Raw genomic sequence first — 25,313 nt, 5'->3', positions numbered from 1 at the left:
GCTTCCGTGCCTTTCTTTCTTTCCTTCTTTTTTTTTTTTTTTTTTTGGCGATTCATTTTATGGCAACTGCTTAGTCAGGGTGAGACAGAGTAATTTGGTTTCATTTTCTTTCCCCCTGATTCCATGTTTTCCACAGGGTAAAATTACAAGGATTATGGTACACTGGCAGTCTCGCAATGGAAATCACATGGGCTATGGACTCAACAAGTTCATGCTCAAAGACTCATTCTGAGCTGTCCAGTAAGCATTTGTCTCTCACACACACACATGTCTAAATGACTCAATCAACTTAGGGTGGCTGACATTGTGGAAAGACATCACTTAGAAAGACAGTACGGACAACAGGCTGGTCCACAGCTGCACCTGGCAAATTGGAGGAGTCAATTTGACGATACTTTTGAAATGACAATAATCAGACATTTTGTAGAGAGTGATGTCATTACAATACTGCACAGCAAGATTGCTGGTGCTCATATTTGGCGATAGCATTCTCCTTGGAGTAAGTGCTCTGGGTAATCATCGTCTAATGTTATTTTTGATTGACAACGTTTATCAAGAGGTTTCTGCTGTTTCTTGCCTTTTTTCATTTTTACTAATGCTTTTGGAATCATTACCAAATTGAGGGACAGGTTAAATGCCCATTTGGTAATGTTCCACAGCCTGTCAAGGCATATTGAGCTGAAACGTCTGTAGTTTATTTTATAGTTAAGCGCATCTGTGCTCCAATCTCATTAAGAAGTACTTTGAAGAAGACCAATCTACATGTAAAGTGGCTTTTGAGGGATGGATCAAAGAGTTCCTTTCGAATTTCTCAAGACACTGCGCTTGAATTTAGGTTCAGTCTGGAAGTTGGTTAATTCACCAGCCATGTTCTCTTAATCACTCAGAGACAGCCTTCGTCCATGTTAAACCCCAAAATGAACGCAGACACTATTTTGTAAAGAATTCTCAAGTCTAAAGTTTGCCCTGGAAGTGACACCCTGTCTTAAAACATTTAAACCCAGAGGAACGATCTGGCAGACTCCTAGACTGATTTACGAGTGGAGTCACCCCGAAAATCCAGAGAGGAAAGATTGAAAACGAAAGAAAATTTCAAAACTCTGCAGGCTTTGATCGTAATTCCACCCCAAGTAAAAACCAGTCACAGGAAAGAGACAGAGAACGGTGAAAGGCTTAGAAGTCCCGTCTTCACGCCGCTAAGTTGGCCTTATCATGCAGACACTGTACGCGTTTATAATTACACTTCCCTTCCTCTAAATACGGAGCACTGCGTGCATTGGCTGATTTAATCCATGCTCTTGCCCTTTGTGTTCTCAGCCAAATTAATCAATTCTTAATGATAAGTGTTATTTTGGGAAAAGACTTTTTTTAAAGACTGGGTTATACATGTAAACAACGGTACTTGGCCAGTAAATGGTTCAATTCCTGTGGGTAAAAGGATGATCGTTTTTCACTTTTAAACTTGACTACCTGTCCCTTTAGATTATGAGTCATATGTAAAGAGCTAGTGTATGGGAATCGCTTGAACATGTACATGTATTTCTTTAGTGAGTAATTTCCAATTATTTGAACTACTCTCACTGGGTACATTTGAAGAGATCTCTGATGCACTCTTGTGTACATGCAAGGAGGCCAGATGCTAGATTTTCAATTTTCCAGTGGAATTCATCAGCATTTTCATGGTTTTCTGGTACCCGAAGAATGCACAATCGGCCCAAGAAGGATGAACATTTACAAGTTCACATGATTTTTGAATCTGAACATGTAGGCATAAATTTTGAAACTAAAAAAACCCATTACCATACTAATTTGGTTAAAGAATGTTTATCAAAGGGTTTTAAATTCATAAAAAAAATATTTAACAAATATTTCAACTAGAGAGTAACCGGTAGATACCGTACATTTATTTCAATGCTGCCATATCTATTTTAAAAAGGCCTGAAAAAAAAAACTCATTTGAAGGAAATCGCTCGGATCTCTTTCATTAAATTCAGCATAGCTGCTGGTCCATGAGAATGCCCCTTTAACGGTTACGGTGCCCAGTAGCAGTGCCCCTTTAACGAAGCCCAGTAGCAGCATGGCTGTATTGACCTCCATCCCTCATTAGTACTGTGTTATAACACCCTCCCTAAAAGATTAATCATTGATACTGATTGGGCTTATCAATTATTATCTGCAGCATCCCTAGCTGATCCCAAGGTTTGGGTTGTTATCATCGGACTCTGGCTGGATTGATAAGAATCAACTCTTATTTGTTGCCACCTTTGTTGTTGACTCTGTGATTGCATTCTGATTACCTGTTGAGGGAGAACTGTGACCAAAGGTTCATGCAGTCAGGGTGTTGCTGAAATGAAAGTCAGCCATATTGCATACACATGTACATGGATACATGCATGTATGCTTATACAGCGCTATCCATCGTATCGACAATCTCAAAGCACTTTACAATTATTCCCCCGTTCATCAGGCCATGAGGCCACGCGGCAGCCGATATCAGCGCACATTCAGTCCTCTACCCTCACAGCATAGGTACCAATTTATACTCCTGGGTGGAGAGAGGCAAATGTAGCTACATGTGCATGTACATGTAAGTGTCCTGCCCAAGAGCACAACACGTTTCTGACAGGGTTCGAATCCACACACCATCGTACAGGAGTCAAGCACCGTAACCACTGGACCATGGCATTGTTCATGTTGACATGTGCATAGGAAAACGGCATCCAAATATTGTGCATGATGATAAAAATGAAACTGTCCAAGATCGCCATACATGTAGGCAGAAATGCAACACTGACTATGTGTATCGGTACATGTAGGACAGTCAGTCGCACATAATCCAAGTATTTTGTTCATGTGCATGTGCACTTTGCATTGGAACAAAGACTAAAAAATATACACCATTCAATAAACACTGCACATGTACATGTATGCAAACTTGTACAGGTCAGTGTCAATGTAATTCATTTTAAAATCAATTTCACTGATTATTCAGACTGTACCATAATTATCTGGTATGCATTTGTATTATTGCCATCAGAAAGGGGGAAAAAACAGATATACATGTATGACAACATTAAGATAAACCATGGGCCCGTGCAAGGGTCAGGGATAGTTGGAAACTCTTGTCCAGGTTTTTATTTAAAATAAAAAAAATAATAATGTAGCTATTTGGTGTCATTTCACATTCATTTTTTTTTTGTAAAGGAATAGCAAACTGCCATTTTTCACCCAATTTCCAAATTCCTTGCAGATCCTTAATCACAGTCAGTATTACGTGTACGTGTACATTTATAATCTCGGGCTTTACTTGTGTTGAACGGAATTTTTTTTTAATTTAAATTAGAGGCTCATAGAGCTGTCCCCTAAAGTGCAGGGTCATAAACAATGGCTCAAGAGAGGCAGAGGTAGGGTACTATACATACATACCCGACCTCCCCTCCCCCCCAACACCACTTAATGCCCCAAGCGTAACATTATGATAATCTCCGCCTATGATTAAAAAACAGGGGGAAAAAGGTTCATCCTGAGTCCCTCGTGGTCCCCCTGGGCACAATGCAGCAAGCGAACAGCTCTTACGATGCTAAGGGAGGCCAGGCTGGTTTTAATTAACCTGAATGGTTTTAATAAACGAAGAAAAAAGATGAGGCAAAAAAAACCAGGAAAGTGCAGGTTGAGCTGTGTAGTCACTCAGAGGCATTTGTGGTAGATCCGAGAGCTTTGTTATAATCCAGGCTCGTCCCTTAGGACCAGCGTGATTGAATTCTTAGGCACGAAAATTGAAATTTTGAGAAGGCGGAAAAGAGATTTGGAATCAAAGATAGAAAAATTGGATTTCTGGTTAGGATCAGATGAACTTTATCGGTCAAGATAGTTTGAGATAATTAATGAATACAAATTTTAAAATAAATACTTCAAGAATACATAAATTAGTAATCTTTACAAAAAGAAAAAGAGGCATGGGCTTTTAAGTACTGCACAAAATGGTTTATTTTTGAAGATTCGGGAAATTTCAATACAAGAGTGAAAGAAGAGATAGTAAATTTTACAATAACAGTGAACAGTGAGCTGGCGAATGGGCGCTTATTCTATCACATGTTCATTTAATAGGTGAAGGTCATGGCAGCGGGAATTCCAAGATTGGTAAAAAAAATTAACAAAAAACTTGCCAAACTGCATCACGCACGCGTACCAACCATCTTCAAAAACCCCAAAACAGGGAACTATTGAATAATCCCACAGTCAGCGCTTTGTTTTTTTGGGGGGGGGGGGGGATTGTCAACCCTATTTTCCTTGCTGCTATCGTCACGAAAAAGTTAACACTTGTATCCCGTACAGTCCTTCCTCTAGTCACTCAGGCATTTCAGGTATCAACTTCAAACAAATTGAAGATCAAATTTATGAAATTCCACCAATGGCCATGATGACAAACAAGCTACAGTGCCAAAACTGCATACATGTACAGATTCCAAGAGGTGACGATACATGTACGTATGTATTAGTCAATGCTAGCCCAGATGTCTGCAGACGTATTGTCGGCAAGCCAGGGTGTCGATTTCTCATAAAAATAAACACCAATGTGGTGATAATAGGCATACCGCTAAACAAGAAGGTGTTGGGCCGTAAACAATAAATATGGGAGATGCAACAAGGCAAATAAATAGCATTTCACTGACAGTACGGGCAAGGTGTAGATGGGATGGCTGGGGACAATTGCCAGGTCTTGATTTCATTGAACTGCAAAGCAGATAATACTGTTTCGTAATCTTCACGCTAAGCAGGGCCCACTGTTATGGAGCTGCTAAAACTAACCTCTAAATCAAAATCCATCCCCCATTTTGATTCTGCAGGCCTGGTTTGACTACATATTGATGGAGTACGATGGACTATTTGAGCAGTGTGATTGATGGATTTTGGCGGGCTTGGTCCAGTACTTAATAAAAATACAGTAGGGAGTTAGGAGTTAGGGTTAATGTTGTGCAAATCCGTCCCGAACCGAAACCGACCTGACCCAAAACCGCCTTCAGTTCAAACCGGGTCGGTTTTTCCATAATTTGAGTCTGGTCGGGTTAGTGTCAGTTTTGCATTTGCGGTTGGTTAAGCCACCTTGTGAAAAACCCGAAATAAACGGGGGAAAAAAAAAACAGTTTGGAATTCTGAGTCACTGTGCCCGGTACTGCGTGCATTACTACCACGTCAACCCACCGCGTGATTGCTGATGCTGTCACAAAGCAGCATAAACACTATGTGAGGTTTAGGCTTGGTAAGCTGTTCTTTCTGGTACTCAAGGGAGACTTCTATGTACTTGGTCAAATGGGTAATACTAACTACAAGACTTGACCAAAACAAAAGAAAGGTGCATTTGGTGAAAAGGGTGAAAATTGTGATAGTACTTACAAGAGTAGCCTTGTCAGGTTGCGTGTGCTGGGCCAGTGGTTGGGTAGTGTCTGAATGCGATTCTTACTGACGTCCCTGTAGTCAGAAAAATGACGAACACAAAGTGGAAAATCAATTTTATTATACAACAACATATTGACTGCTGGTTTTTATGAACAAGTTGGCAATATAAGAGTTTTGACAAGCAAATTGACAGAAACATACAATGGAATTATTGCCTTATTCAAATCTGGAACAAAAATCACTGTAGTTGAATTTGTACACAAACTTGCTGCAGTCAAAATAAATACAAAAAACATCAATGTAGTTTTAAATCAAATTTTTAACTCATTTTTAATGATATCAATGTTAAAATTTAACAACATCGTTACACAGTACCGGTACGTGCATTTTGTGAAAACTCAAAACTAAACAAAGTTGACTTGTAACTTTCCTTTTCTTGTTCAACACAAGCTACTGGTAAGCACAAATTTTGCAACAAGGAGTAGGGGCCTATAACACTAAAGATGTCACTGTCACTTTCTTTCAAAAGACCCGATTCAAGTCAACATAATATCTTTCACCTGATTCAAACTTTCAAAGTCTTTCTCCCAAACATCACATTCACAGCAAACACTTTTTTATTAGAAGGATGCACGCAAAATGTAACGGCCACCGTGGAACATCTGTTTCCAATAATATTCAGATGGAGGATTCAGGCTGCGTCCCTTCGCACCTCATCACATGACATCGGTAACCTTGACGACCAGATCTGTGCCAGATTAAGCTCAACGGAGAACCAAAAGGAGGGACGAAGAGTCGGCCCTAAAAAGCAGCTGCGGGAACAATTCGGCAACAAAATCTCAACCGTAAAGAAAACCGAGGGGGGACCAGAGATTGATCACATGTGCTGTGCGGTTATTGAAACCGGTGGTGTCACGCTTTGTCAGAGTGGCTAGGCAGTGTGTTTGATGGCCAATTGATTCTGACATCTGGGCCATAAAGGAAAAGCAGGGACATGTAATTGCTCATGTTCAACATAAATTGATTTTACATGTGTACAACACTCGCACTCCAGATCTTCTTGGGATCACATTTTGTCTTCTAAGTGATTGAACAGATGTGTGCCCAGAGTATGGCTTTTCACATGACTTTCCACCTCAGAACTTCCCTCATGAACATGTGCTTTACGCATACATGCACATACATGTACATACATGTACATTACATGTACATCTCATGTACATTATTTTGTACATCCACATGTACACATACAATACATGATTGTAAGCCATTTGCGAATAAATACCCTTTGCGAGTTGAATTTGAATAACATCTGGTACACTAACTTGCTCATAATCAGATAATGTGTTTTAACTTAAATTCTCCAGACCAAAGACACTGTTGCTATAGGCCTATCACATGATTCGGGGCAAATTCTTGCAAAGTTGCATTTTATGTAAGAGATGCTCAGCATTAATACATTGTTCACAACTGGTGAGAATGGTACAAAGACACCAAGACATTCTGGAGCTGGGGGTTGCTAGTGTAAGGCTTGCCCCGAATCACGTGATATAGCAACAGTCTCTTTGGTCTGGAGAATTCAAAGTTAAAATGAGCCAAGCATTCGAGCAAGTCAGGGTTCCAGAAGTTACTGGAATTTAATTCGCAATATGGCTTACTACCAACCATATGACTGAATTTGAGCATAAATGAATGGTATGTAGTTGCACACTGAACATGTACACGTACTAAGGCCATACTGCTCTTAACGAATTACCAATTCCCAAAGGTTTATTTTATTATTTTATATAAATAATATACATGAACAGGATCTACAGTGATACAGTAATAAAATGTAACCGCTATTACCGTATACCGGTAGATGCATGAGCATACATGTAAATTACATGCAGCTTTTACTGTTACTACCAAACTGTACCACCTGTAATACACAGAGAGTTCCACAGACAGATAAATACCGTAGTGTAATCTGTACCACTAAACCCTATGTAATTATGTAAGATATTATTACCCTGTTTTTGGTCACACCATTATCGTGCGTAAGATGCTTCTTACAACAAGTTACTGGCATAGAACTTGGAGTTTTCTGTATGGTTGAAGCATGGCGGGTCGTGCAGTATGCGAAAGTCACTGATACTTTTCTCTACATTTGTGGGATACTGTGGTGCCAAGAATGTAATCATGATTTTGTCTCCGTGCACCATGTTGTTTTTGTCTGCGATCAAATGAACACTATCCTGTCAATACACGTGCAGAGGATCAGAGTTTGGAGATTTTGTTTGGTCAGGTGTCCAACTCTGTCTTCAGAATATTTGCATATCCCTAGCATTGCTTGAAATCCCCCCCCCCCTCTCTACCTCCCTCCCCCCCCCCCTCCTTACAACACAATAAAAGAATCAATCAGAATCTATACAGTCAATAACCAGTGATAAAAGATGGGTGTGAAACATCCTGTGTGCTCGCTGAATAGGATTAACACTAAATCCCTTTGCTGTGGCATACATGTACAATCAACTAGGCTGGAGATTGATCTCTGGTCAATAATTCAATGGAAGGCCCTGGTTAATTAGGTGGTAGGCCACTGTTATTTTATTAGGCAGCTACATGATTGAGATATAATGGGGGGGGATCAGATACAGTAGTGTTTGCAGTAGGGCTTCTACAGAGCTGAGATGGCTCATTTTGAATCTCTCTGCGAAATGAGCTGTTAACACCTGTGCTTTTTCCCCTAGGTAGGCTCCGGTTTGGATCAAGATATTATCACTGAATTAATCAAGTTTTTATGATTTGTCAAAACAGCATTAGCTTCCGTTCATTGACCCATTCAGCCCTGTGCCAACCCCAAAGCACTCTGCATGTTACTCCTTATCCTGCTCATAATCATGGTTTATTAATTCATCAAGGAGTAATGTCAGTGCAGTACAATGTAATACAAGTGCTAATGGATTAACCCTAACCCTTCTCGCTCCTCCAAAATCCTCCTGTTGGTTTTGGATGATTTTAGAGGATTGAGGATGAATGGCACAGATGTATCACTTTTTTTGTGGAGGACGCACTATGTCAAGCCAGTAGGCCATATCCTGCATTGGTTATGTTCAGCCATGCACAAATCAGCCCTGTGTTTTTCTCCTATTCCATCCGCACTGCTTCTAAACGCCATTCCCACTGCCTCAAACCATAGCATTAATTGGCAGAGGATTTTGAGGATTGAGGCAGTGGTCACCCTCCACACACTAAATTCAAGAAAATAACGGATGATTTTGGAGGATTGAGGCAGAATCCAATTTTTTTTTGGTGGAAATTGGAGGATTTTGCAGGATTGAGGTTGCATCCTAGCCAGAGGGCCTAGGGGGTTAGGGTTAATATGTTAGTTAAAAATAGTTATTGTAATTATTGATCCTACCGGTAGATTTGTCAAGTGTAATTACAGTGTACATTGTACATGTAGAGGGAATGATGCGCAGAGACCAAAGACGTTTTACATAACAGACAGTAAACATTTGAAGCTAAAATGCAGAGAAGTCAAAATGTTTCTGAAATTTAGTGAAATATTTGCATGTGTCACATTTATGTGAGCATCTACTTCAGGTTGAAGTTGAAAATCTTGGTTCCTACAAATAAATGAGAATTATTTTCAATAGGGTCTAACCAAGGTTCTCTAGTATGATTTAAGGCCTTTAAACTTTTGAAAATAGAACTAAGTCAGGAATTACATGTATGTAATTTGTCTTAGAATTGATTATCAGTTTCAATATTAGGATGAACGAGTTCTCATTTCAACACGGAAATGGAAAGAATTTGTTTTAGGAAAGTTTGATTTCATGGACACCTAGGACATTTCTAATTGGACTAGGTCTTGCGACATTTACACAAAGAAAATATTCTGGGTTACTGCACAATACATGCTCTATATCATTATACTGTCTGAAGTACAGTGTTCTAAATATATTCTCCCAGTGTATCTAGTGTCACGGTAGTGTGTCAACCTCAGAGGGGTAACATTAATATTTTATTAAATAAAAATGCCAAAACACTCTCCGAAACACCAGCAGGCGTGCGGCCGAAAATATTTGCAACATCGCCAAAATACGGAGACGAAAAAAAAAAAAATATGCCGACGACAAACACACAACCTAGAAACATGCATAATCCGATTTAGCAGGGAGGTTTATTTCTATTTTTGATTTGATCACAAGGAAAAGAAGGGCCGACTTAAGTTGGCGGCCCTTCTGTTGTTTTGTTCCTGCAGAGACTTTTCACACCTGCCATCCTGCTAATAGGTTCCCCCACAATACCTGAGATTGAAGGCAGAAGGGGGGGGGGAGAGAAGTGGTGTGCAGCATAACTGTCAATTACATGTACAACACCTGTGAATAGTTCGACTGACCCCCTGATGGGCAGACTATGATTGATACAGGCAGGTATATCACTGCATTTTTATGTTGTCTAATTTGATTTGTGTTCCAGAGAAATTGAATTTCATTTATTTTTGTTGGACATTAGAGTTCCGAGGGAAAGGGGGGAAAAAGTGCTCGTCAACTCGGAAACTGCACACGTAGGCATGCGTAAGCACTAAGTTATGCAGTCTGGCGGGACTCAATGTTTTCTTTTGTTCATTAGCAGCCCAGCCTTTGTACGGTGATCTTTTTTTTTTTTTAACAGGAGCAAGTTCCCAAGTTCCAGCATCTATTTATTATTTTTTCCTCCTACGGATTGACCGAGTTTCAATGCCAAAGCCCATGGCAATTTGTACAGTAGTTGCATGCATTTTTGTGATAGCGGATACTGGTTCAGTGGGGTCAAACGAACTTTCCTCAACAATCGAAAATGTCTGCAAGGTCCAAAACTGTCTCTGGGAAAAGAAAAAGATGGATCCCGAGGCTGTATTTTTACACAAATTTACGCTCGTGTATACCACCATGCAGTTTCATACACATCAACAATTTTTTTTTCTGGAAAACTGACAACCTGATTTATGCTTGGGAAACGAATTACACGTTTACTTTTTTGGTCTCGTTTCAATGGTGTTTCAAACACTGACAAAAAACGAGCTAGTGCATTCCGAAGCGGACCATTCAAAATCACCGGACCGATTCAGGAGCAATAGAACACTCCAGAGGCTCCATTCACCAACAAGAATTTCAAGAGAAGTGAGTTGTTGAAGGGACAACAAAAATAACCGCTTGAGTCGGCCTTCATGAGGGGTGTACAAAATACACCCTCCAGCAACTTGGGGGCCAGAGCTGGGACAAAAGAGGGACTTGCTGCAGGGCGCGAAAAGCGATCAAGGCGGACAATGGAGCTCCCCTACTAGCTTCACAATTAATCTTTTGGCTTGATTGTGTGGCACACACTATGGTGGCTGGTCCGCAGCAATGGGCAGGACAATTGCTCCCAATTCTGGGGGCAATCCAAGGAGAGAAGTCGCCCAGGTGCTCACATGTAGAAACTGTACGGGCACCACACTATGAATTGGGGTTAGGGTTGTTGGAATACAAACTGTACATGTACATGATACTATGGGTTGAATTCTGTAAACCGTTTTGCAGGTAATAAAAAGTACATTACAGTATTTCAAACAGATACATTGCACTGGCTCTATAAAGTGGGTTTAACTTCAGAACAGAGAGTGAAATGCAGAGCAAATGCATAGTTTCACTGGAGTGGAGGGAAAAAAAACCTTCCTCAATCAAGGAAGCTCACCAAATGGTCCCTTTTCCTGCACATGTACATGTACCTGGGCAGTGTGTGACACATGTGTAGTCATGAACACTAAACGCCTAGTCATGGCCTATGTACACTTAAGTTTAGTTTTTCATTATTCGAAGTGAGAAGCCAGTGAGACATGCCCAAATTTCGCCTGTTGTCTACAAATAAAACAAGAAGACTTTAAAATTGTCTTCTCATCAAGCCTCCAGTTATACTCCCACAAGGTTTTTTTTTAGGTACATGTATATTCAACGAGGTACAAAGTACAAGAAAGTAAAATTGAGAAATTCTGCAAAATGTCCAACAGTACAATGTCGCCAGTTTAAGACACAATTTTTTCAATTTTTTTTTTGGGGGGGGGGGAAACCCATTTTATTGTGCTCAACCCTGTTAACAGCAATTTCCACTTGTCACAGAACATCTCAACAGTTTTTTTTCTCTCGGTGTTATGTCCTTTTTATTTTCATTTAATCTGAGGGCCAAGCAGCGTTATCGCGATAATGGGACCAAAACGACTGGCGTGTTTTCACTCACAACACCCGTCGTATCAGAGAACTGTAATATTCCTTGCAATGGAAACCAAATGTATTCTGCATTCAGATCGTGTTCTGTTGACGTTTCATCAAAGCTGGTGTTCCTACCAGCAATGTACCTGATCAAATGAACTTGGGATCACTCTTGCTTAAATCCAAGGTAAGAGTTTGTATACATTTCTTATGAAGTTTGAATACCAGTGTTGGGTCAAAGATACCCTACTTTGGGATGCCAGTTACCAGTACAAGTCCTGTGATTTACAGTATACAATGTAATACAAATGTATTTCATTGTATACATTTCATTCAATTCATTTTCTGCCACTTCATTTTGCCAGTGCAAAATATGTATACATGCTGGCAAACTGTCCTTACATAGTCAAATTAATGGGGAAATGAATCAAAACTATGTTATACCTGTAATGTTTGGATCCTGAAAAAAAATGAGTTTTCAATTATTCTTTTCAGTGTTGTTCAGCTTTTCCTACCTACAAGTATTATCATTTTTTGTTTAACAATGTGAACATTGTGAAGCGTTGCATTGTGGTAAAGTACATGTACTTGTTTCTACTATGTACTACATAAAGAGCTAGCAACTTTTAATGTTTCATTTCTCAAAAGTACTCCTGGTTTTTCTTTTTTGGGGGAGTTTAAAAAGGCTGATTTCATTGAGATCAAAGACATTACATGTACGGACTATGGATAGGCAGGATAGGCACACCATTTCTGTGTTAATCAATACAGCCATCCACTACAGCAATATGCAAGCACACACAGTACCACACAGCAATATGCAATAAACTGCATCTCGCAGGCTAAATCTAAAATTCTCAGGCAAATACCCGAGCATTATGCATGCCATTCCGCAGCCCCCTGTCATACTTAGCCAACCTCTAATAAATGATTTATGTACATGTGCACGTATGTGCACAGGTGTGCCACTTTGAATTTGTCGAAGGGCTCTCCCAGTCCGTGGGCCCGCATTCATTTGCTTGCGAAAGCCCTCTTGTTTGCTCCAACACAAGAAGATGAAAGTTTGCCTTCTTTTTATTCTTTTGGCACCAAACATGACCTAACAAAGACAGGGGGTGACAACAGTAGATGCACATATGCAATGTGTTTGTGTGTGAGTTGGACACCGGAGTGGATTGTCAATAAGAATATAATAGGAAGGCTTGGTATACAGATTTACACATGCACCATGAATAACTAATGAATCTATGGGTAAGTGCTGGGCAATACCCCCCCCCCCCCTCTTTTTTTTTTGCTTGAAATGTACATGTACATGTTCCTTGGAAGTATTCCTCAAAGCAGATAACTAGGCCATGTGAAATAAAAAAAAAAGTTTAAAGTCACCGTATGAAAATGTTTATATCCTTTAATAATCTTGCAATAATCAATGCTGCACAAATCAACTTTGTGGCAATTGTATTTGCCATATGTACTTTGTTCATTTAGTTCAAAATTATGGGAAAAAAGCATCCTCGAAGGGGCCTGGTGCAGACTGTAAAAAAACAAGTCAATATTTTTTTCAATTTACAAAAAGAAATGTAAGAACTGGGTTGTCAGGGTAGGTGAACTCATTTAATCAGGAACAGTTTCATGCCGAGTCACGATTCAGAGTCCACATGCAATCACAATCACATCAAATACTGAGATGCAAGAATCGATGCCCAATTCAAACATCTTGACAGCCTGTGCAGACTGTGTGACAATGACTCCAATGCATGAAAACACGCCCCTCCCCCCCCCCCCCAACAACTGTTACCCCCTTAGATTCCAAGTGTCGTCAGAGGGACCCATGACAAAATGAGGGAACTTGTCTGCAATGCAAGGCACCCTAGGCCTTCTCAACACAAAAGAATTTAAAATAGTTTTGACATTTTTTCAGACTGCTCTACTCAATTCTAAAAACCAAAGCAGAGTTAATACCTCTGGTTCTTTTCAGAACCATTCTCTTAGTTGAGAAACTATTCGCACATGGTGTTTCCGCAAACCTTTCATTATTTAAAAACCAAAGCAATTGCACAACATTTCCAAAACAGCCTTTTTCATAATCATCACTTTTTACATGCATGTCATAAAAGAAAGTGATCAGTAGTGGTACCCACTGCTATCAGATTTGAATCACCCTGCCGACCCCTGTAAGCTTGATGGTCCAGTACATGTAGTAAAACATCTGCACTAGTAAGCAGGGGGACATGTGTTCGAGTCCCACCTGAGTAACTTGTGGAATTTTTCTCTCACAACCCTCAACACCGAGTATACAATGTTTATGAAATAATGTCGATGGGGCAAAGCCCAAAATTTAGCTTTTTCACACTGCTTAATTGTGTGACACATATTAATCCTTTTTTTAATTCAAACTTTTTGTTGTATTTTTTGTCATGTCAGCCTCATGGGCACAAGTCACATGATCTTTAAGGGGCAGGTGGAAATAGATACAGACTTTAGCAGTTCATAAATCTTATGTTAACTTTACTGTTAAGCTGATCCTACACATCGTAAATCAACACCTTCTGTGCACCTGCAAATTTCCCTTCTTTCTAAATAAAACAAATATGAGACATAACTATTTACCACCAAGATCTTAAATTAACTAGAAATCTTTCATCATTCTTTCGTAATTGTTTTCATAAATTCTCAAATGCTTGGGGGGGAAGGGAATGGATGTAGAAACATGAATACAATTCTGTGCTGGCTGCTTCCTGTTATTATTTTTTCTGTTCTGGCCGCATGATAAATGGGGCTTAATTTCTGTCATCCATCATGCCGTACATCTCACCTGAACTTTTGTAAAAGAAAAAAAAACAAGATATGGCCCGTTGGCCACACATCATTGCATACCAATCAAATATTTACAACCCAATACAATTCCATGGGAATTTGAAGTACGCTGAGCGTGGGTCACTGTTTGAGGACAAAGTTTTTCACACAAGAGTGTTTCTCTTTAATTAAAATGCACTATTTGTTTCAGCACCCTTTATTTCTGATTTCTATTTTACGTAAATATAAATATTAACCTCTCAAATGTTTATGAATGTACTTAATAAAGCTGTTAAAGGAAGGGCCTTTTTTGCAAAAGTTACATTTCTCAATAAAGCCAAATTTTTTTCAGGTAATTGATCGCAACTTGACAGAACTTACAAACGAATACAAAGTTCACGCGTAAAATCACAAGCAACCCCAAAAAAACAGGACGGTGTCAAAATGCACTCAATATGTAAACACGTGCATGCATTTTCATGTGGTTTCGTTTTCTATTTGGCATCCCACATTGTGCAATGTGGGGACCATGTGTCCAAGATTTTTCGCATTATTCAGGAGTTGAGACCTGAGCTGGGGCAACAGAACTGAGGAAAGTTGAGCCTAGAAGATAGAGGGGGGAATAGTGGAAACGAAACGCGATCCGAACGATGAGGGAATTGGAATCCCTGCTCTGAGAGCGCCGCAAAAGGTGACGAGTTACGCAGTATTTTCACAGCTGCTATTGCCTCGTCAAGGGGGAAGAAAAGTATATATGAAAAAAGCCGAAGAAGAAAAAAAACAGTTATTTGGCACAAATTGAAGGAACCACAGATCTGAAAGTATTTTTCATTTGAAGTTGAAATTAAAGGGAAGGAATATACAACATTTGTTTTGGCTGTTATTTTCAGAAATGGTGAATTTGGGGGGGGGGGTTAGTATTTTATGGCAAATATTGTTACATTGAATTGTTTGAAGGTTTGGGTTCGTAGATGCTGGAAAAACCAAGAAAAACAATCATGTTCTTGTAGCCTGGTTTTCTGACCCCACTTCAGATTAAACGGAGCAATTTATAGACGTTGAGGAATTGTAAGGTCAGGGAATCTGTCTAGCTGGCTTGTACACCCGTTCATACCGGTGGGTGTGTAATTGATTGCAAACAAAATACGTACTAACTAAATATGACAAATTGGGAGCAGTATTTGAAAAAAAGCCAGGTTTTTTTTCCATCGCTGGTCGGCCAACCAGTGTTGGAAATTGATACAAAAACAGTTTTCTTACAAATGTCAGCACACCAGGTGCCATGATTTTACAGGATGCTTTAGACTGTCATTCACTGACAGTACAGTAAGGTATTTCGTGATAATTTGGTAGTTTTGGTTTTTGATGTTTGCAAATGTTGTATATTCCCTTAAGTCTGGACGATTCTTGGCTAAAAGAAGCTGCCATAATGTGCTTTGTGTTCATCGGCTTGCCACTTAAACATCAGGTTTTTAATACAACCAATACGTGATCAGGGTTGATTTTCAAACTTTCAAGCTAAGGACGTAGTGAAAAGTATGGTACTCACAAAATGTTTTTGTTCAACCAAGGTTGAACTGTAAAGGTTTTGCATATTAAAAGCTTTGATTGCGTAATTGTTTAGTGGCACTACATGTATAATGTGTGGTGTTGATCAAAAACTTCACCTTAAATACACTGCATGATCATATCAGCTTTGAAGTCAATTTTATGGCACCGAAAAAAAAAGTTATCTTCATTATTATACAGATTACATGGTTTTTAGCTCCACATTCAACAAATTTGTGATGGATACATATTCCAATATTTACAGTTTTCGTGCAAAATTAACACCCTGTGGAAAGACATGTAAAGAGGTTCCAGACACCTACATGTACATGTATGTAGTCTACACAATCATGTTTTTAATTTGCACGATGTACCGCAAATTTTGATTGTCTATTCAAAAGACAACGTTTGCGTGGCGTGATGATGTTGGCCAAATCCTCCACGATCTGTTTTCCAAAGCTTCCAATCCTAACCCCACACGTCTCCCTGCTTGAGCACTGGCTCAGTCAGTGCACATTAGCAATCCTGGCCCCGCTATGGTCCAACATATCATATTAATACTCTGCATGAATTCACACAGATCTACCTGACCTGAGCAGGGTGGCAGGAAGGGCCGCCAGGCAACACAGGCTTTCACCGGGCCGACTGACGCGCGCAGCCAGAAATTGGACCGTACAGGAACTGGCTAACAAGCCGTGCTAGTTGGTACCTTCAATCATTTACTATGCAAGCAGTACATGTGCACAGTGTACCGTAGTGTGCCGGGAAAACTGTAGTGTTCAGGTAACACGATTGACCTTGGAATTGCTTAGCTCATTTTTAAGCGGCTTCCTGCCCAGTAAAGATATTCATCTTAATACTTAGGTGTTTAAAAGTGGCAGGCTTTTACGAATGCTCTACATCTGCATGGTGATTTGATGTTGACATGTACATTCCTCATGGTACTTTCAATATTGGGTTTTGCCTGTCACCTACATGTCTACATGTACATGTATTTTATAAACACGGTTATAGTGTTGTCCAAGTGCTCATACGAGAAAAAAATCAGAAATACTCGGGTGGGACTCGAACCTATGACATCCTGCTTACTAGTAGTTGGTGAATTGTTTTTCACATGCATTCAGAAAACACTGAAAATACATTGTTGTAAAATTCGTCGGGGACAAGCAAAACCTAATATAGAAATTACATCACCTCGATGCAAATTTCATCTTGTACATATGTACACGTACTTGTACTTATCATAGGGGTATTTATAAGGTGGATCCTATTTTAAATTTTGATAGCTTGGGATTCCAGTTGATTTACGACTGTCTTTTTTGTGTGCTGAGCGCCAATTTTGAATCTGGACTGATTCAACAATTAGGGTATAGGAAATACAAAGCTGAAACGCTTTAAAGTTTTTCATCTGTCTACAAATGAATCATTATACAAAGTAATTTACATCAAAGAATTGATAACATTTTAATATCGCTAAAGACTTCTTCCCCAACTGATTTTCAAAATTATGCTGTTGCTTGATTTCGTTAGACTTTATACATGAAGTTTGGATACTTCTCACATTGCAATGCATTTAGTGTGGATCCAGCAGCACATTAACATTGGTGAGAAATTATGTTACATTCTTTTTAATACATACATGTACGCATTTTGCATGACTGCACTTGTTGGATACCAAAGTGCAAAGATTAAAGTCAGAGACTCCCTGACAAACCCAGAGTGAAACAAACAATGTCCTTCAGTGGGATTTTGATGTCAGGCAATGGGGTTCTTTTTTTTGTAGCCCCCTGAATTGCCTCATTCAGTCACAAGGTGTGAAAAGGCCAAGGTACATTAAAAATGCAGGCCCAAATGTGCACGCCGAGGCTGTGTGATTAAACTGGTCATACCAATTATTAGAATTCATCGGAAGTTGTGGTTAGCACTGGATTGTTAAAATCAAATTTTAGAATGAAATTAGGAATCACTCTAATGTAAACTTAAAAACTCTATTCTAACAAAGAATCACTACAAGTGGAATCCTCAAGTGATAACTTCATGTACATAATGAATTCATTGAATGCGTTTCTCTCACTCTAAATTTGTCTTGTCCCTAGGTTCAGTCAGATCATGGAGTAAATTACCTCTAATACCAATCAAGTAAATTTTCACTCAAATAGGGGTACAATTGCACTCAAATGGGGTACAAGTTCACTCAAACGGGGTACAATTTCACTCAACTGAGGTACATTTTCAATCTTTTAGTGTGAATTTGAACTCTTCCGAAATAAGACTGAACAAACTTACTTTCATGTAAAATAAACTCCAATTTGAATTATATTGGAATTGATATTACAGTTAGTACGTCTAACATATTGAGTGAAGTGTATGACGATGCATTATATACATGATAGATTTAGAAATAAATCCCAATCAAGTTTACCCAAAATCTCAAAAACATCCCAAACATGTAACAATACTATTAATTAAAGGCAGGCAACTGGGAAGTCACCCAAAGAAGAATTTTCTAGCTTCACAAGGCTAGCTGCAGTGTTTTTCAATTTTTAATGGCATACAAGAAAAGTTGAAAAATGAGGTTATCAGCTGATCTGAGGGAAAGCTTGCATGCCTGAATACTGGCAACATACGGTACATGTACAACATCACATTAAATTGTAGGAGAGAAGCGGGGGAAAAAACTACATGTACGCAGCCTGAATGTCTGATCAAAATGCAGATCTGCAATATAAATCAATACCGTTTGGCATTGCGGGTGTGAGCCAAGCTACACTTGAAACTCTGCACCGAATGGTTTATCAGAGAAACGGAGACTTGAGAGAAGGAGGAGGGAAGTACATGTACAGTCGCTACGGCAATAAAAGCAAGGTGTGCGCCGCATGAATCTGACAAAATGTATACGGGTTGGGTGAATTATGGCACCATTAACCGTCGGCCCATGGTTTATTCAGGTGAAGTTAGAGGGTACCCCAACATGATTTAATGGCTCATGTTTATGCGCATCTACTCCAAAACGAAAAGTAAAAGGGAAAATGAAAAACTCTCGGTGAACTTCAGAGATGTGAAACTGTGGCACTGCCGACACTTGTAAATGTAACCTACTTACATACCGATACATGTATAATGTTTGAAATCCATTACATGCGATCTTAGGCCAATTTTATGTTAAGCACAGAAATGTGCTAAGCGCAGAAATTATTTGCTTAGCAGAAACGGGTTACCAGCGGAAGGGTCATATAATACATATTGCTGATGACTGGTTCCCAGTTATTTTGCTTAGTGCACATTTGCTAAGCACAAATTTTCTGCTTAAGCAGCTCCTTGGAATTGGACTATGAGTGGAATAGATATCTGAAGGTAATTACATTAATTTAATTCCCTTTTTGGTCAGTGCATCATGAGAAGACAAAAACCAGTGTCATGTCTGTGATTGCAGTTTCTGAGATCACTCAGCTGTGTCGGAGTGTCAGTTCCAGTAAGCGTTTTTTAGTCAGGAGACATAGACAATGGTTAATTCGACCTGACACCCGCACGCAATTTATGGTAACTCGTATAAAGTTGTAAGCTGTAGTACAGAACTGGACACTACACCTCAAATAGAGCATACATGCTGATTACATGGAAACAACCTTTAGAAAAATTGGACTTTCGTGTATGCTTTTTTTGTGAATTAATCAGATTCATTTTTACGATGAACTCTTCAAAGTGGAGACTAATTTTGTGATACACAAAAATTACCAGACACAGGTTTTCAAAAATCATGAAAATAATTTTTTATAAGATGGGTCTATATGTAACTCTCAAGTCTGTTGACCCGAGGGCTTCAAATTTAATGACTTGTTTTATTACAACTTGTTTATCATCAACAGAAGCATTAAATTTGGTGTATTTATGCCCTTAAAACTTCAACATAGGAATTTATGATGATACCACAATGCTACTTTTTTTATGACTTTGGCAGTAAAATAGTTCAATTGCATTTTAACTTCATAAACATACAAGCACAGAGGTCAACCATTTTTTTTCTCAGAACTGTGCATATAAAGAATATAGAGGAAAACTTGACCCAATTCAAGCTTTCTTGAGGGTTTTTGTTTTGTTTTTCATGTTAAACCAGATTTTTTTTTTGAAACTTCTTTCTTTCTTTTTGAGTGGCTTTTTATGCGTAAACGTGCAGTAACTTTAAGGTACATGTAAATGCTTGACCAAAATGTGTTTCACATAAAAACTTTTATTACTGATAATAGGTATGGTCATTATGGCGCATTTTTACTAACCCAATAGCACTAGTGTCTGGATGCAAACAGCATTAGCAAATTACTTCACACAATCTGTGCAAAAAAATACTGCCAAATTTATGCCGCGAAGGTGTTAAATCTTGCTGAAATCTAGATCTCCAAATATGTCAAGAACTCCATTGTGGGGTGAAAGTCCAACTTCTGGTATTCAACAATGAAAAAAAGGAATCAAAGCAGCGGCCTGTTTAAACTATTTCTGCAGGGCAGTGTGGAATTTAGGGCAGCGAGCATAAAAGCGGCGCTTCGTAAACCAGCGGTTGTGTGCCTACACACTCAAGTGGGGTTGTATAGCTTGCTGTAATTGCAGCCCAAGTACATGATTCACACAAATGAAAAACCTTAGGGTTTTTTAGATTGCTGCCCCACCTCTACACAATGGAAGTGCAGCCTAGGAAATGAGGGTCACAGGGTCAGTCGCTATTGACCTATGGTGATGCTTGATTTTGGGGAGGGATTTAGTCAGGATCCTGGTCTACTGTTAGGCAAAGGAAGGAACATGGGCAATGCCTCGCTTGTATCATGTTTCGCCCGACATTCATTTGTAAGTCATCAACTAGTGTGGAATTCTTGTGGTATCATTTTCGTGAATGTACATCTACATGTATGTATGTAGTACATGTATTGTGTCAATTACTTCCAAACGTAACACATTGTCAGTTAAAACTTTCTGATATGAATAATCAGAACCACTGTGGACTATATGCAAGATATCAAGTATTAAAAACAATCAGAGTTTTCAATTACTAATTGTTTTTCTCAGGAAGTAACTGTGGTTATGAGCAAGTTTCAATGCTTTTAATTAAATCACAGCATTTGAATCTTGACAAGAAGCCCTTCTTAAATTTCTTCTTTTTGTTTAGTACCACCAATTAGCAACACAGATTATGAACTAAAACTTAAATTGTTCCAAGACACGAGTTGACTATTTCAAATAGAGTCCTATGGTTAAAAAAATTGATTTCTTTTTGAACAGGTTTTTTTTCTATTCATGTGTGGAACCTAATTATGTGTATCTTATAACCCCTCCTCTCTGATCAATGTTGATTAAACCTCGTTATCCATCGCTTATTAAGTTACTAGTCCAATTGGTTCAAGACCACAAATTCAACCAAAGGTATGACACAAAACTATTACAAACTAGATGTATGAGATTTAATACACAAGAGTTGTGTGCGTAGCTAGAAATTGCCTGATTAGAAAGAAATTCAGTAGAAATGTCTGCTAATATGACATTTCTGCTCATCTGCTGCTCCTACATGTAGAAATGTATCTCTACACATAATGACTTATTGTGTATTCAAGAAAGAAATGCTATGGCTGCCACATGTATGCTTCGTATACATTTTAGCATTTTAGTTCAGCAAATGTCGCACAATACACAGGTTCAGCTGTAGCTTAGACTTTGGTGTTTAGGGAACCAACGGAAGCCGATAACCTAAAATTTGACCTTCAACCGCCCATGGATCGAGGGCTTCCATGGATCAACCATTCCATTGGGCTGATTCAGAATTACATGTTACATGGTACAATTTTCTTGACTTAAAAAAAAAAGGTTTAATCAGGGACTATATTTCTGGCAAGTTCATACAGTATGACTCTTGTTCATAAAGAGGCTTGTCATGTGATCAACATTGCTGTTCTCAAGCAGACGGCAGCTGTATTAATTTCTGTTCCCACACCTTAACATATTCTGGACACATTTAGCAATCATAGTTGTGAGTTTGCAGTCTCAGTATGGAGTCTTGAAAAAATCTGAAAAGCTACAAATATCATAAATTTTGTTTTGATTTCAGTCCCTGTTGTTCTGTTTCAAGTCACTCTTTTGCTTTGTCCTAACCCCCTAGTATTTCCTCAAGACTACCCTGATAAATCCAACATTGTCTAATCAGAGTTTCCTGCTGAATCCACTGTGCCATATTTTCAGTTGTCTGCTGAATCCATCAGAGTCCAACTTTGCATTATAATGCAGTTCTGTTGCCTACTGAATCCAACATTTTGTATCAGGAATGTACACATAGACTACACAAGGGGTTTACTGCTCAATCCAACAGGCTCCATCACGTACATAGTTGGATCCTGTTGGATTCAGCAGGGTTAGGGTAAATGACTGCTGCATGATATTAGGTGAGTTTAATCTCAACTGGGTTTGGATAGGGAAAAAGGAACATTCTAGTTGAGGCCAAATGCTTGTATTTTCTCACTGCTCAAATTGACTTTGGTGACATGAAATTGCTATCTGGGGGCTTGTTAGTCAATACAGAGGAAAATTAGTGAACTTCGCATATGGTAATCTTGCCGAATTCCACACACGGACAAAATCACTAATTTGTCCCTGCAGTGACCTACATGACCTATCGGCCATCAGAAACCACTAACTATTGTCCTAAAAAGTCAACTTTGCCAGGGAAATTAGCATTTACTGAGAAAACACCTGGAATTTTCCAGACCAGTCTTATATTGTTTGTGAACATGGTGTCCAGTGAATCGTATTTAAATTGGAGGATTCAAGACTGTTAGGGATAGAGCTTTCAAAATGCAATTAAAGTGGTCTCCTAGCTTTATCATTGGGGAAGCAGTTCTAAAATAATTGCAATTTTGAAGTTTTTTTTTTTGGCCTTAAAATGATCCTCGATTTGGCTGAAATAAATGTGTCATTTGATTATTTATGTATACAAACGTATGGGAAATTCACACACAAATAACGGCATCGCTGTTTTGGAGAATCCACAACTGTGATATTCCATGTCAAACCTTTTCAAAAAAGACGGTCACAAAAAAAAGGTCATTTTGAGCATGAAAATAGCGCCACCAATATCTGTGGCGCCATTCACGTTACGGTATGAAAATAATGTTGCAACCTGACGCCACTTCTGCAATTGTGTACAAAGTCTACGGAGAGTCAAGGACATTTTTGTATTTCCTAACAAAATGGAAATGTTTCTCATTCCCAGATTCGTGTTTTATCATCATTTTTGCAATGAATGACCTTCATTGAGATGATATGAAGAAAAAAGTGGCGTCAGGATGCAACATTTTTTTTTCCTGAAACTCTTTCCCCTGTTCCCTGAATTCTCAATATAAATAAGCTTGAGTAACTCCAGCTCTAATGCTTTATCACACTGATAAAATAGAATTTAGAGCTGGAGTTATTCTAGCCAAATATGAATTAGGCACTATGATGAATTATATTTTACATGTTTTACAATGACTGGCCAATTGTCACTGTCACTGTCAAGACGGGTAGCTGGGAAGTAGGACCATATAAAACTTTTATATGGTCCTACTTCCCAGCTACCCGTCTTGACAGTGACACTGACACTGACACTGTGACAGTGACATGTAACTTGATGTGCATATGTGTATGTTACTACGTTTACCAATGACAACGTGTTTACTTACAGAATTTTAACCCAGTGCGGTATGTCCGGTGGAACAGTTGTTAACTGCCTTTTGCTGCAGTCTACCATGTCTCCCAGGCAAGCACACGGCTCAGGACATCTGACGAATTGTGAAGCTTGAATTTGACCAACGGCTCCGGCAGCAAAGATTACGAAAAGACCGCAAATCCAGCACCAAAACATGAGTAGTTGCTGCATTGTGGTAGCGGGCACGGACGCCATCTTGGCCCCCGTCGCTAACCCACGGGCGAGCTGCACACACGGGCACCACACAAGCAGCGGAGGTTGATCAACGACGAAAAAAATCCGACAAATTTGCCGCTTCTCACTCACCTACTGGAGTCCGTATCGAAGCTGAAAAATCCAAGATATACATCTTAGTGTTAGAGAATAATCCTTGGTTGTAAACACGGGGAAAATATCACAGAAAATTCCAAGAAAGCTGGCCTTTTAGAGGGTTTGTTGAGACACAACATGTATAAAATGCCAAGACTGCATAGACTGTGTGTACGTACATATGTACGTGCATCACGCGTACCGTACGTACGTACGTATAGAATTGTACCGTGTACTCAACACACACGTACACTTGAGTGGCCATGGCCTAATCTCCTCATGAATATTGATTTCATTATATGTTTTTTCGAGGCACCAATCAACGACGCTGTCTTACGAAAAGCTCACATTCCACAACACATGAGAAGGATGCCGATTGGATAGAAAGTGACCCAAAGATTAGCCTTAGGCTCGTTCGGCAATATGCAAAGTTTTATTTCATCGACGCCATGGAAAAATAAAAACTTGTTACCTACATTCGCGAATGATAATCGGTTCGCAGATAATAACGACAAGGATGATAAATTTACGTCAGTTCCCAATAAATGTCACTAATGGTTCAATAAAAGTGATCTTAAGATTATATTTTTAGTAACCTACGTTTAGCTAAATAAAGATAAAACTGAAAATTTATTTCAAACTATGACTGTAAGACGGTGCATGTTTGGCGAATTCAACGAAAATAGAAAATATGGGGCCCAACTCAAACAATGCGGTAGTTTTCTAAAAAAAATAAACCTTTCAAATTAACTCATATAATGATGGACTAAAAATCCGTCATAATTTGTTGATACATTTACAGCACATACTTTTTTAACACTTCGCTTTTAACCATCTTTTCCTTACACATGATTATTCCAGATTAATACAACTAAATAGCAGTTATCTCTGAATGAAATACAAAAATGTTCAAGCAATTTAATCGACGGTAAAGTTTCGAATCCTCGGCACTTTTGACGCTCAGGTGTTGATCAAATAAAAAAAAGTGACCACCGGGGTCTATTTAAGTCGCCTGACACCTTGGAATTTGGTAAACAAATGGAAATGCATGGGCAGCATAAAGGCGGCAAAGCCGCCTATTGTGTTCTTTTGAAGAGGGCTTTAAAAAGAGCAATTTGATCATGCAAATGTTAGGAACAATGGGCTGGGCCAAACCTTGCAGGTGTGCGAGAACCAGTGGGGGTCAGTGGCTCTGTCGCCGGGGTGAGAATGATTGGCGTTTATGGGATCAATAATTAGGAGAAAACCCGGCCATGGGATGACAAAATAAGTTGATGGCTACACCAAGGTGACACCACATGTTTTATGGGACACACGGCTATGCCTTCAAA

At 39.1% G+C, this 25,313-nt stretch overlaps 1 protein-coding gene across 1 annotated transcript in view; it reads right to left on the bottom strand.

Moving 5' to 3' along the window:
* Window positions 1–24,178, bottom strand: part of LOC119738110 (leucine-rich repeats and immunoglobulin-like domains protein 3) — a 62,511-nt gene extending 38,333 nt beyond the window's left edge. Inside the window, exons 1-2 of the mRNA XM_038212850.1 lie at window positions 23,648–24,178; window positions 5,395–5,469 (exon numbers count right to left, since the gene is read on the bottom strand). Coding sequence (XP_038068778.1) covers window positions 5,395–5,469; window positions 23,648–23,868 — 296 coding nt within the window. The 5' untranslated portion in view covers window positions 23,869–24,178. The remainder of the gene's footprint in view (window positions 1–5,394; window positions 5,470–23,647) is intronic.
* Window positions 24,179–25,313: the final 1,135 nt, after the last annotated feature.

This window comes from Patiria miniata, unplaced genomic scaffold (assembly GCF_015706575.1).
Source record: "Patiria miniata isolate m_02_andy unplaced genomic scaffold, ASM1570657v1 HiC_scaffold_3, whole genome shotgun sequence".
NCBI classification, from domain to species: domain Eukaryota; kingdom Metazoa; phylum Echinodermata; class Asteroidea; order Valvatida; family Asterinidae; genus Patiria; species Patiria miniata.
Note: the sequence above shows the minus strand (reverse complement) of the source record. Positions and strands in the feature narration are given on the sequence as shown.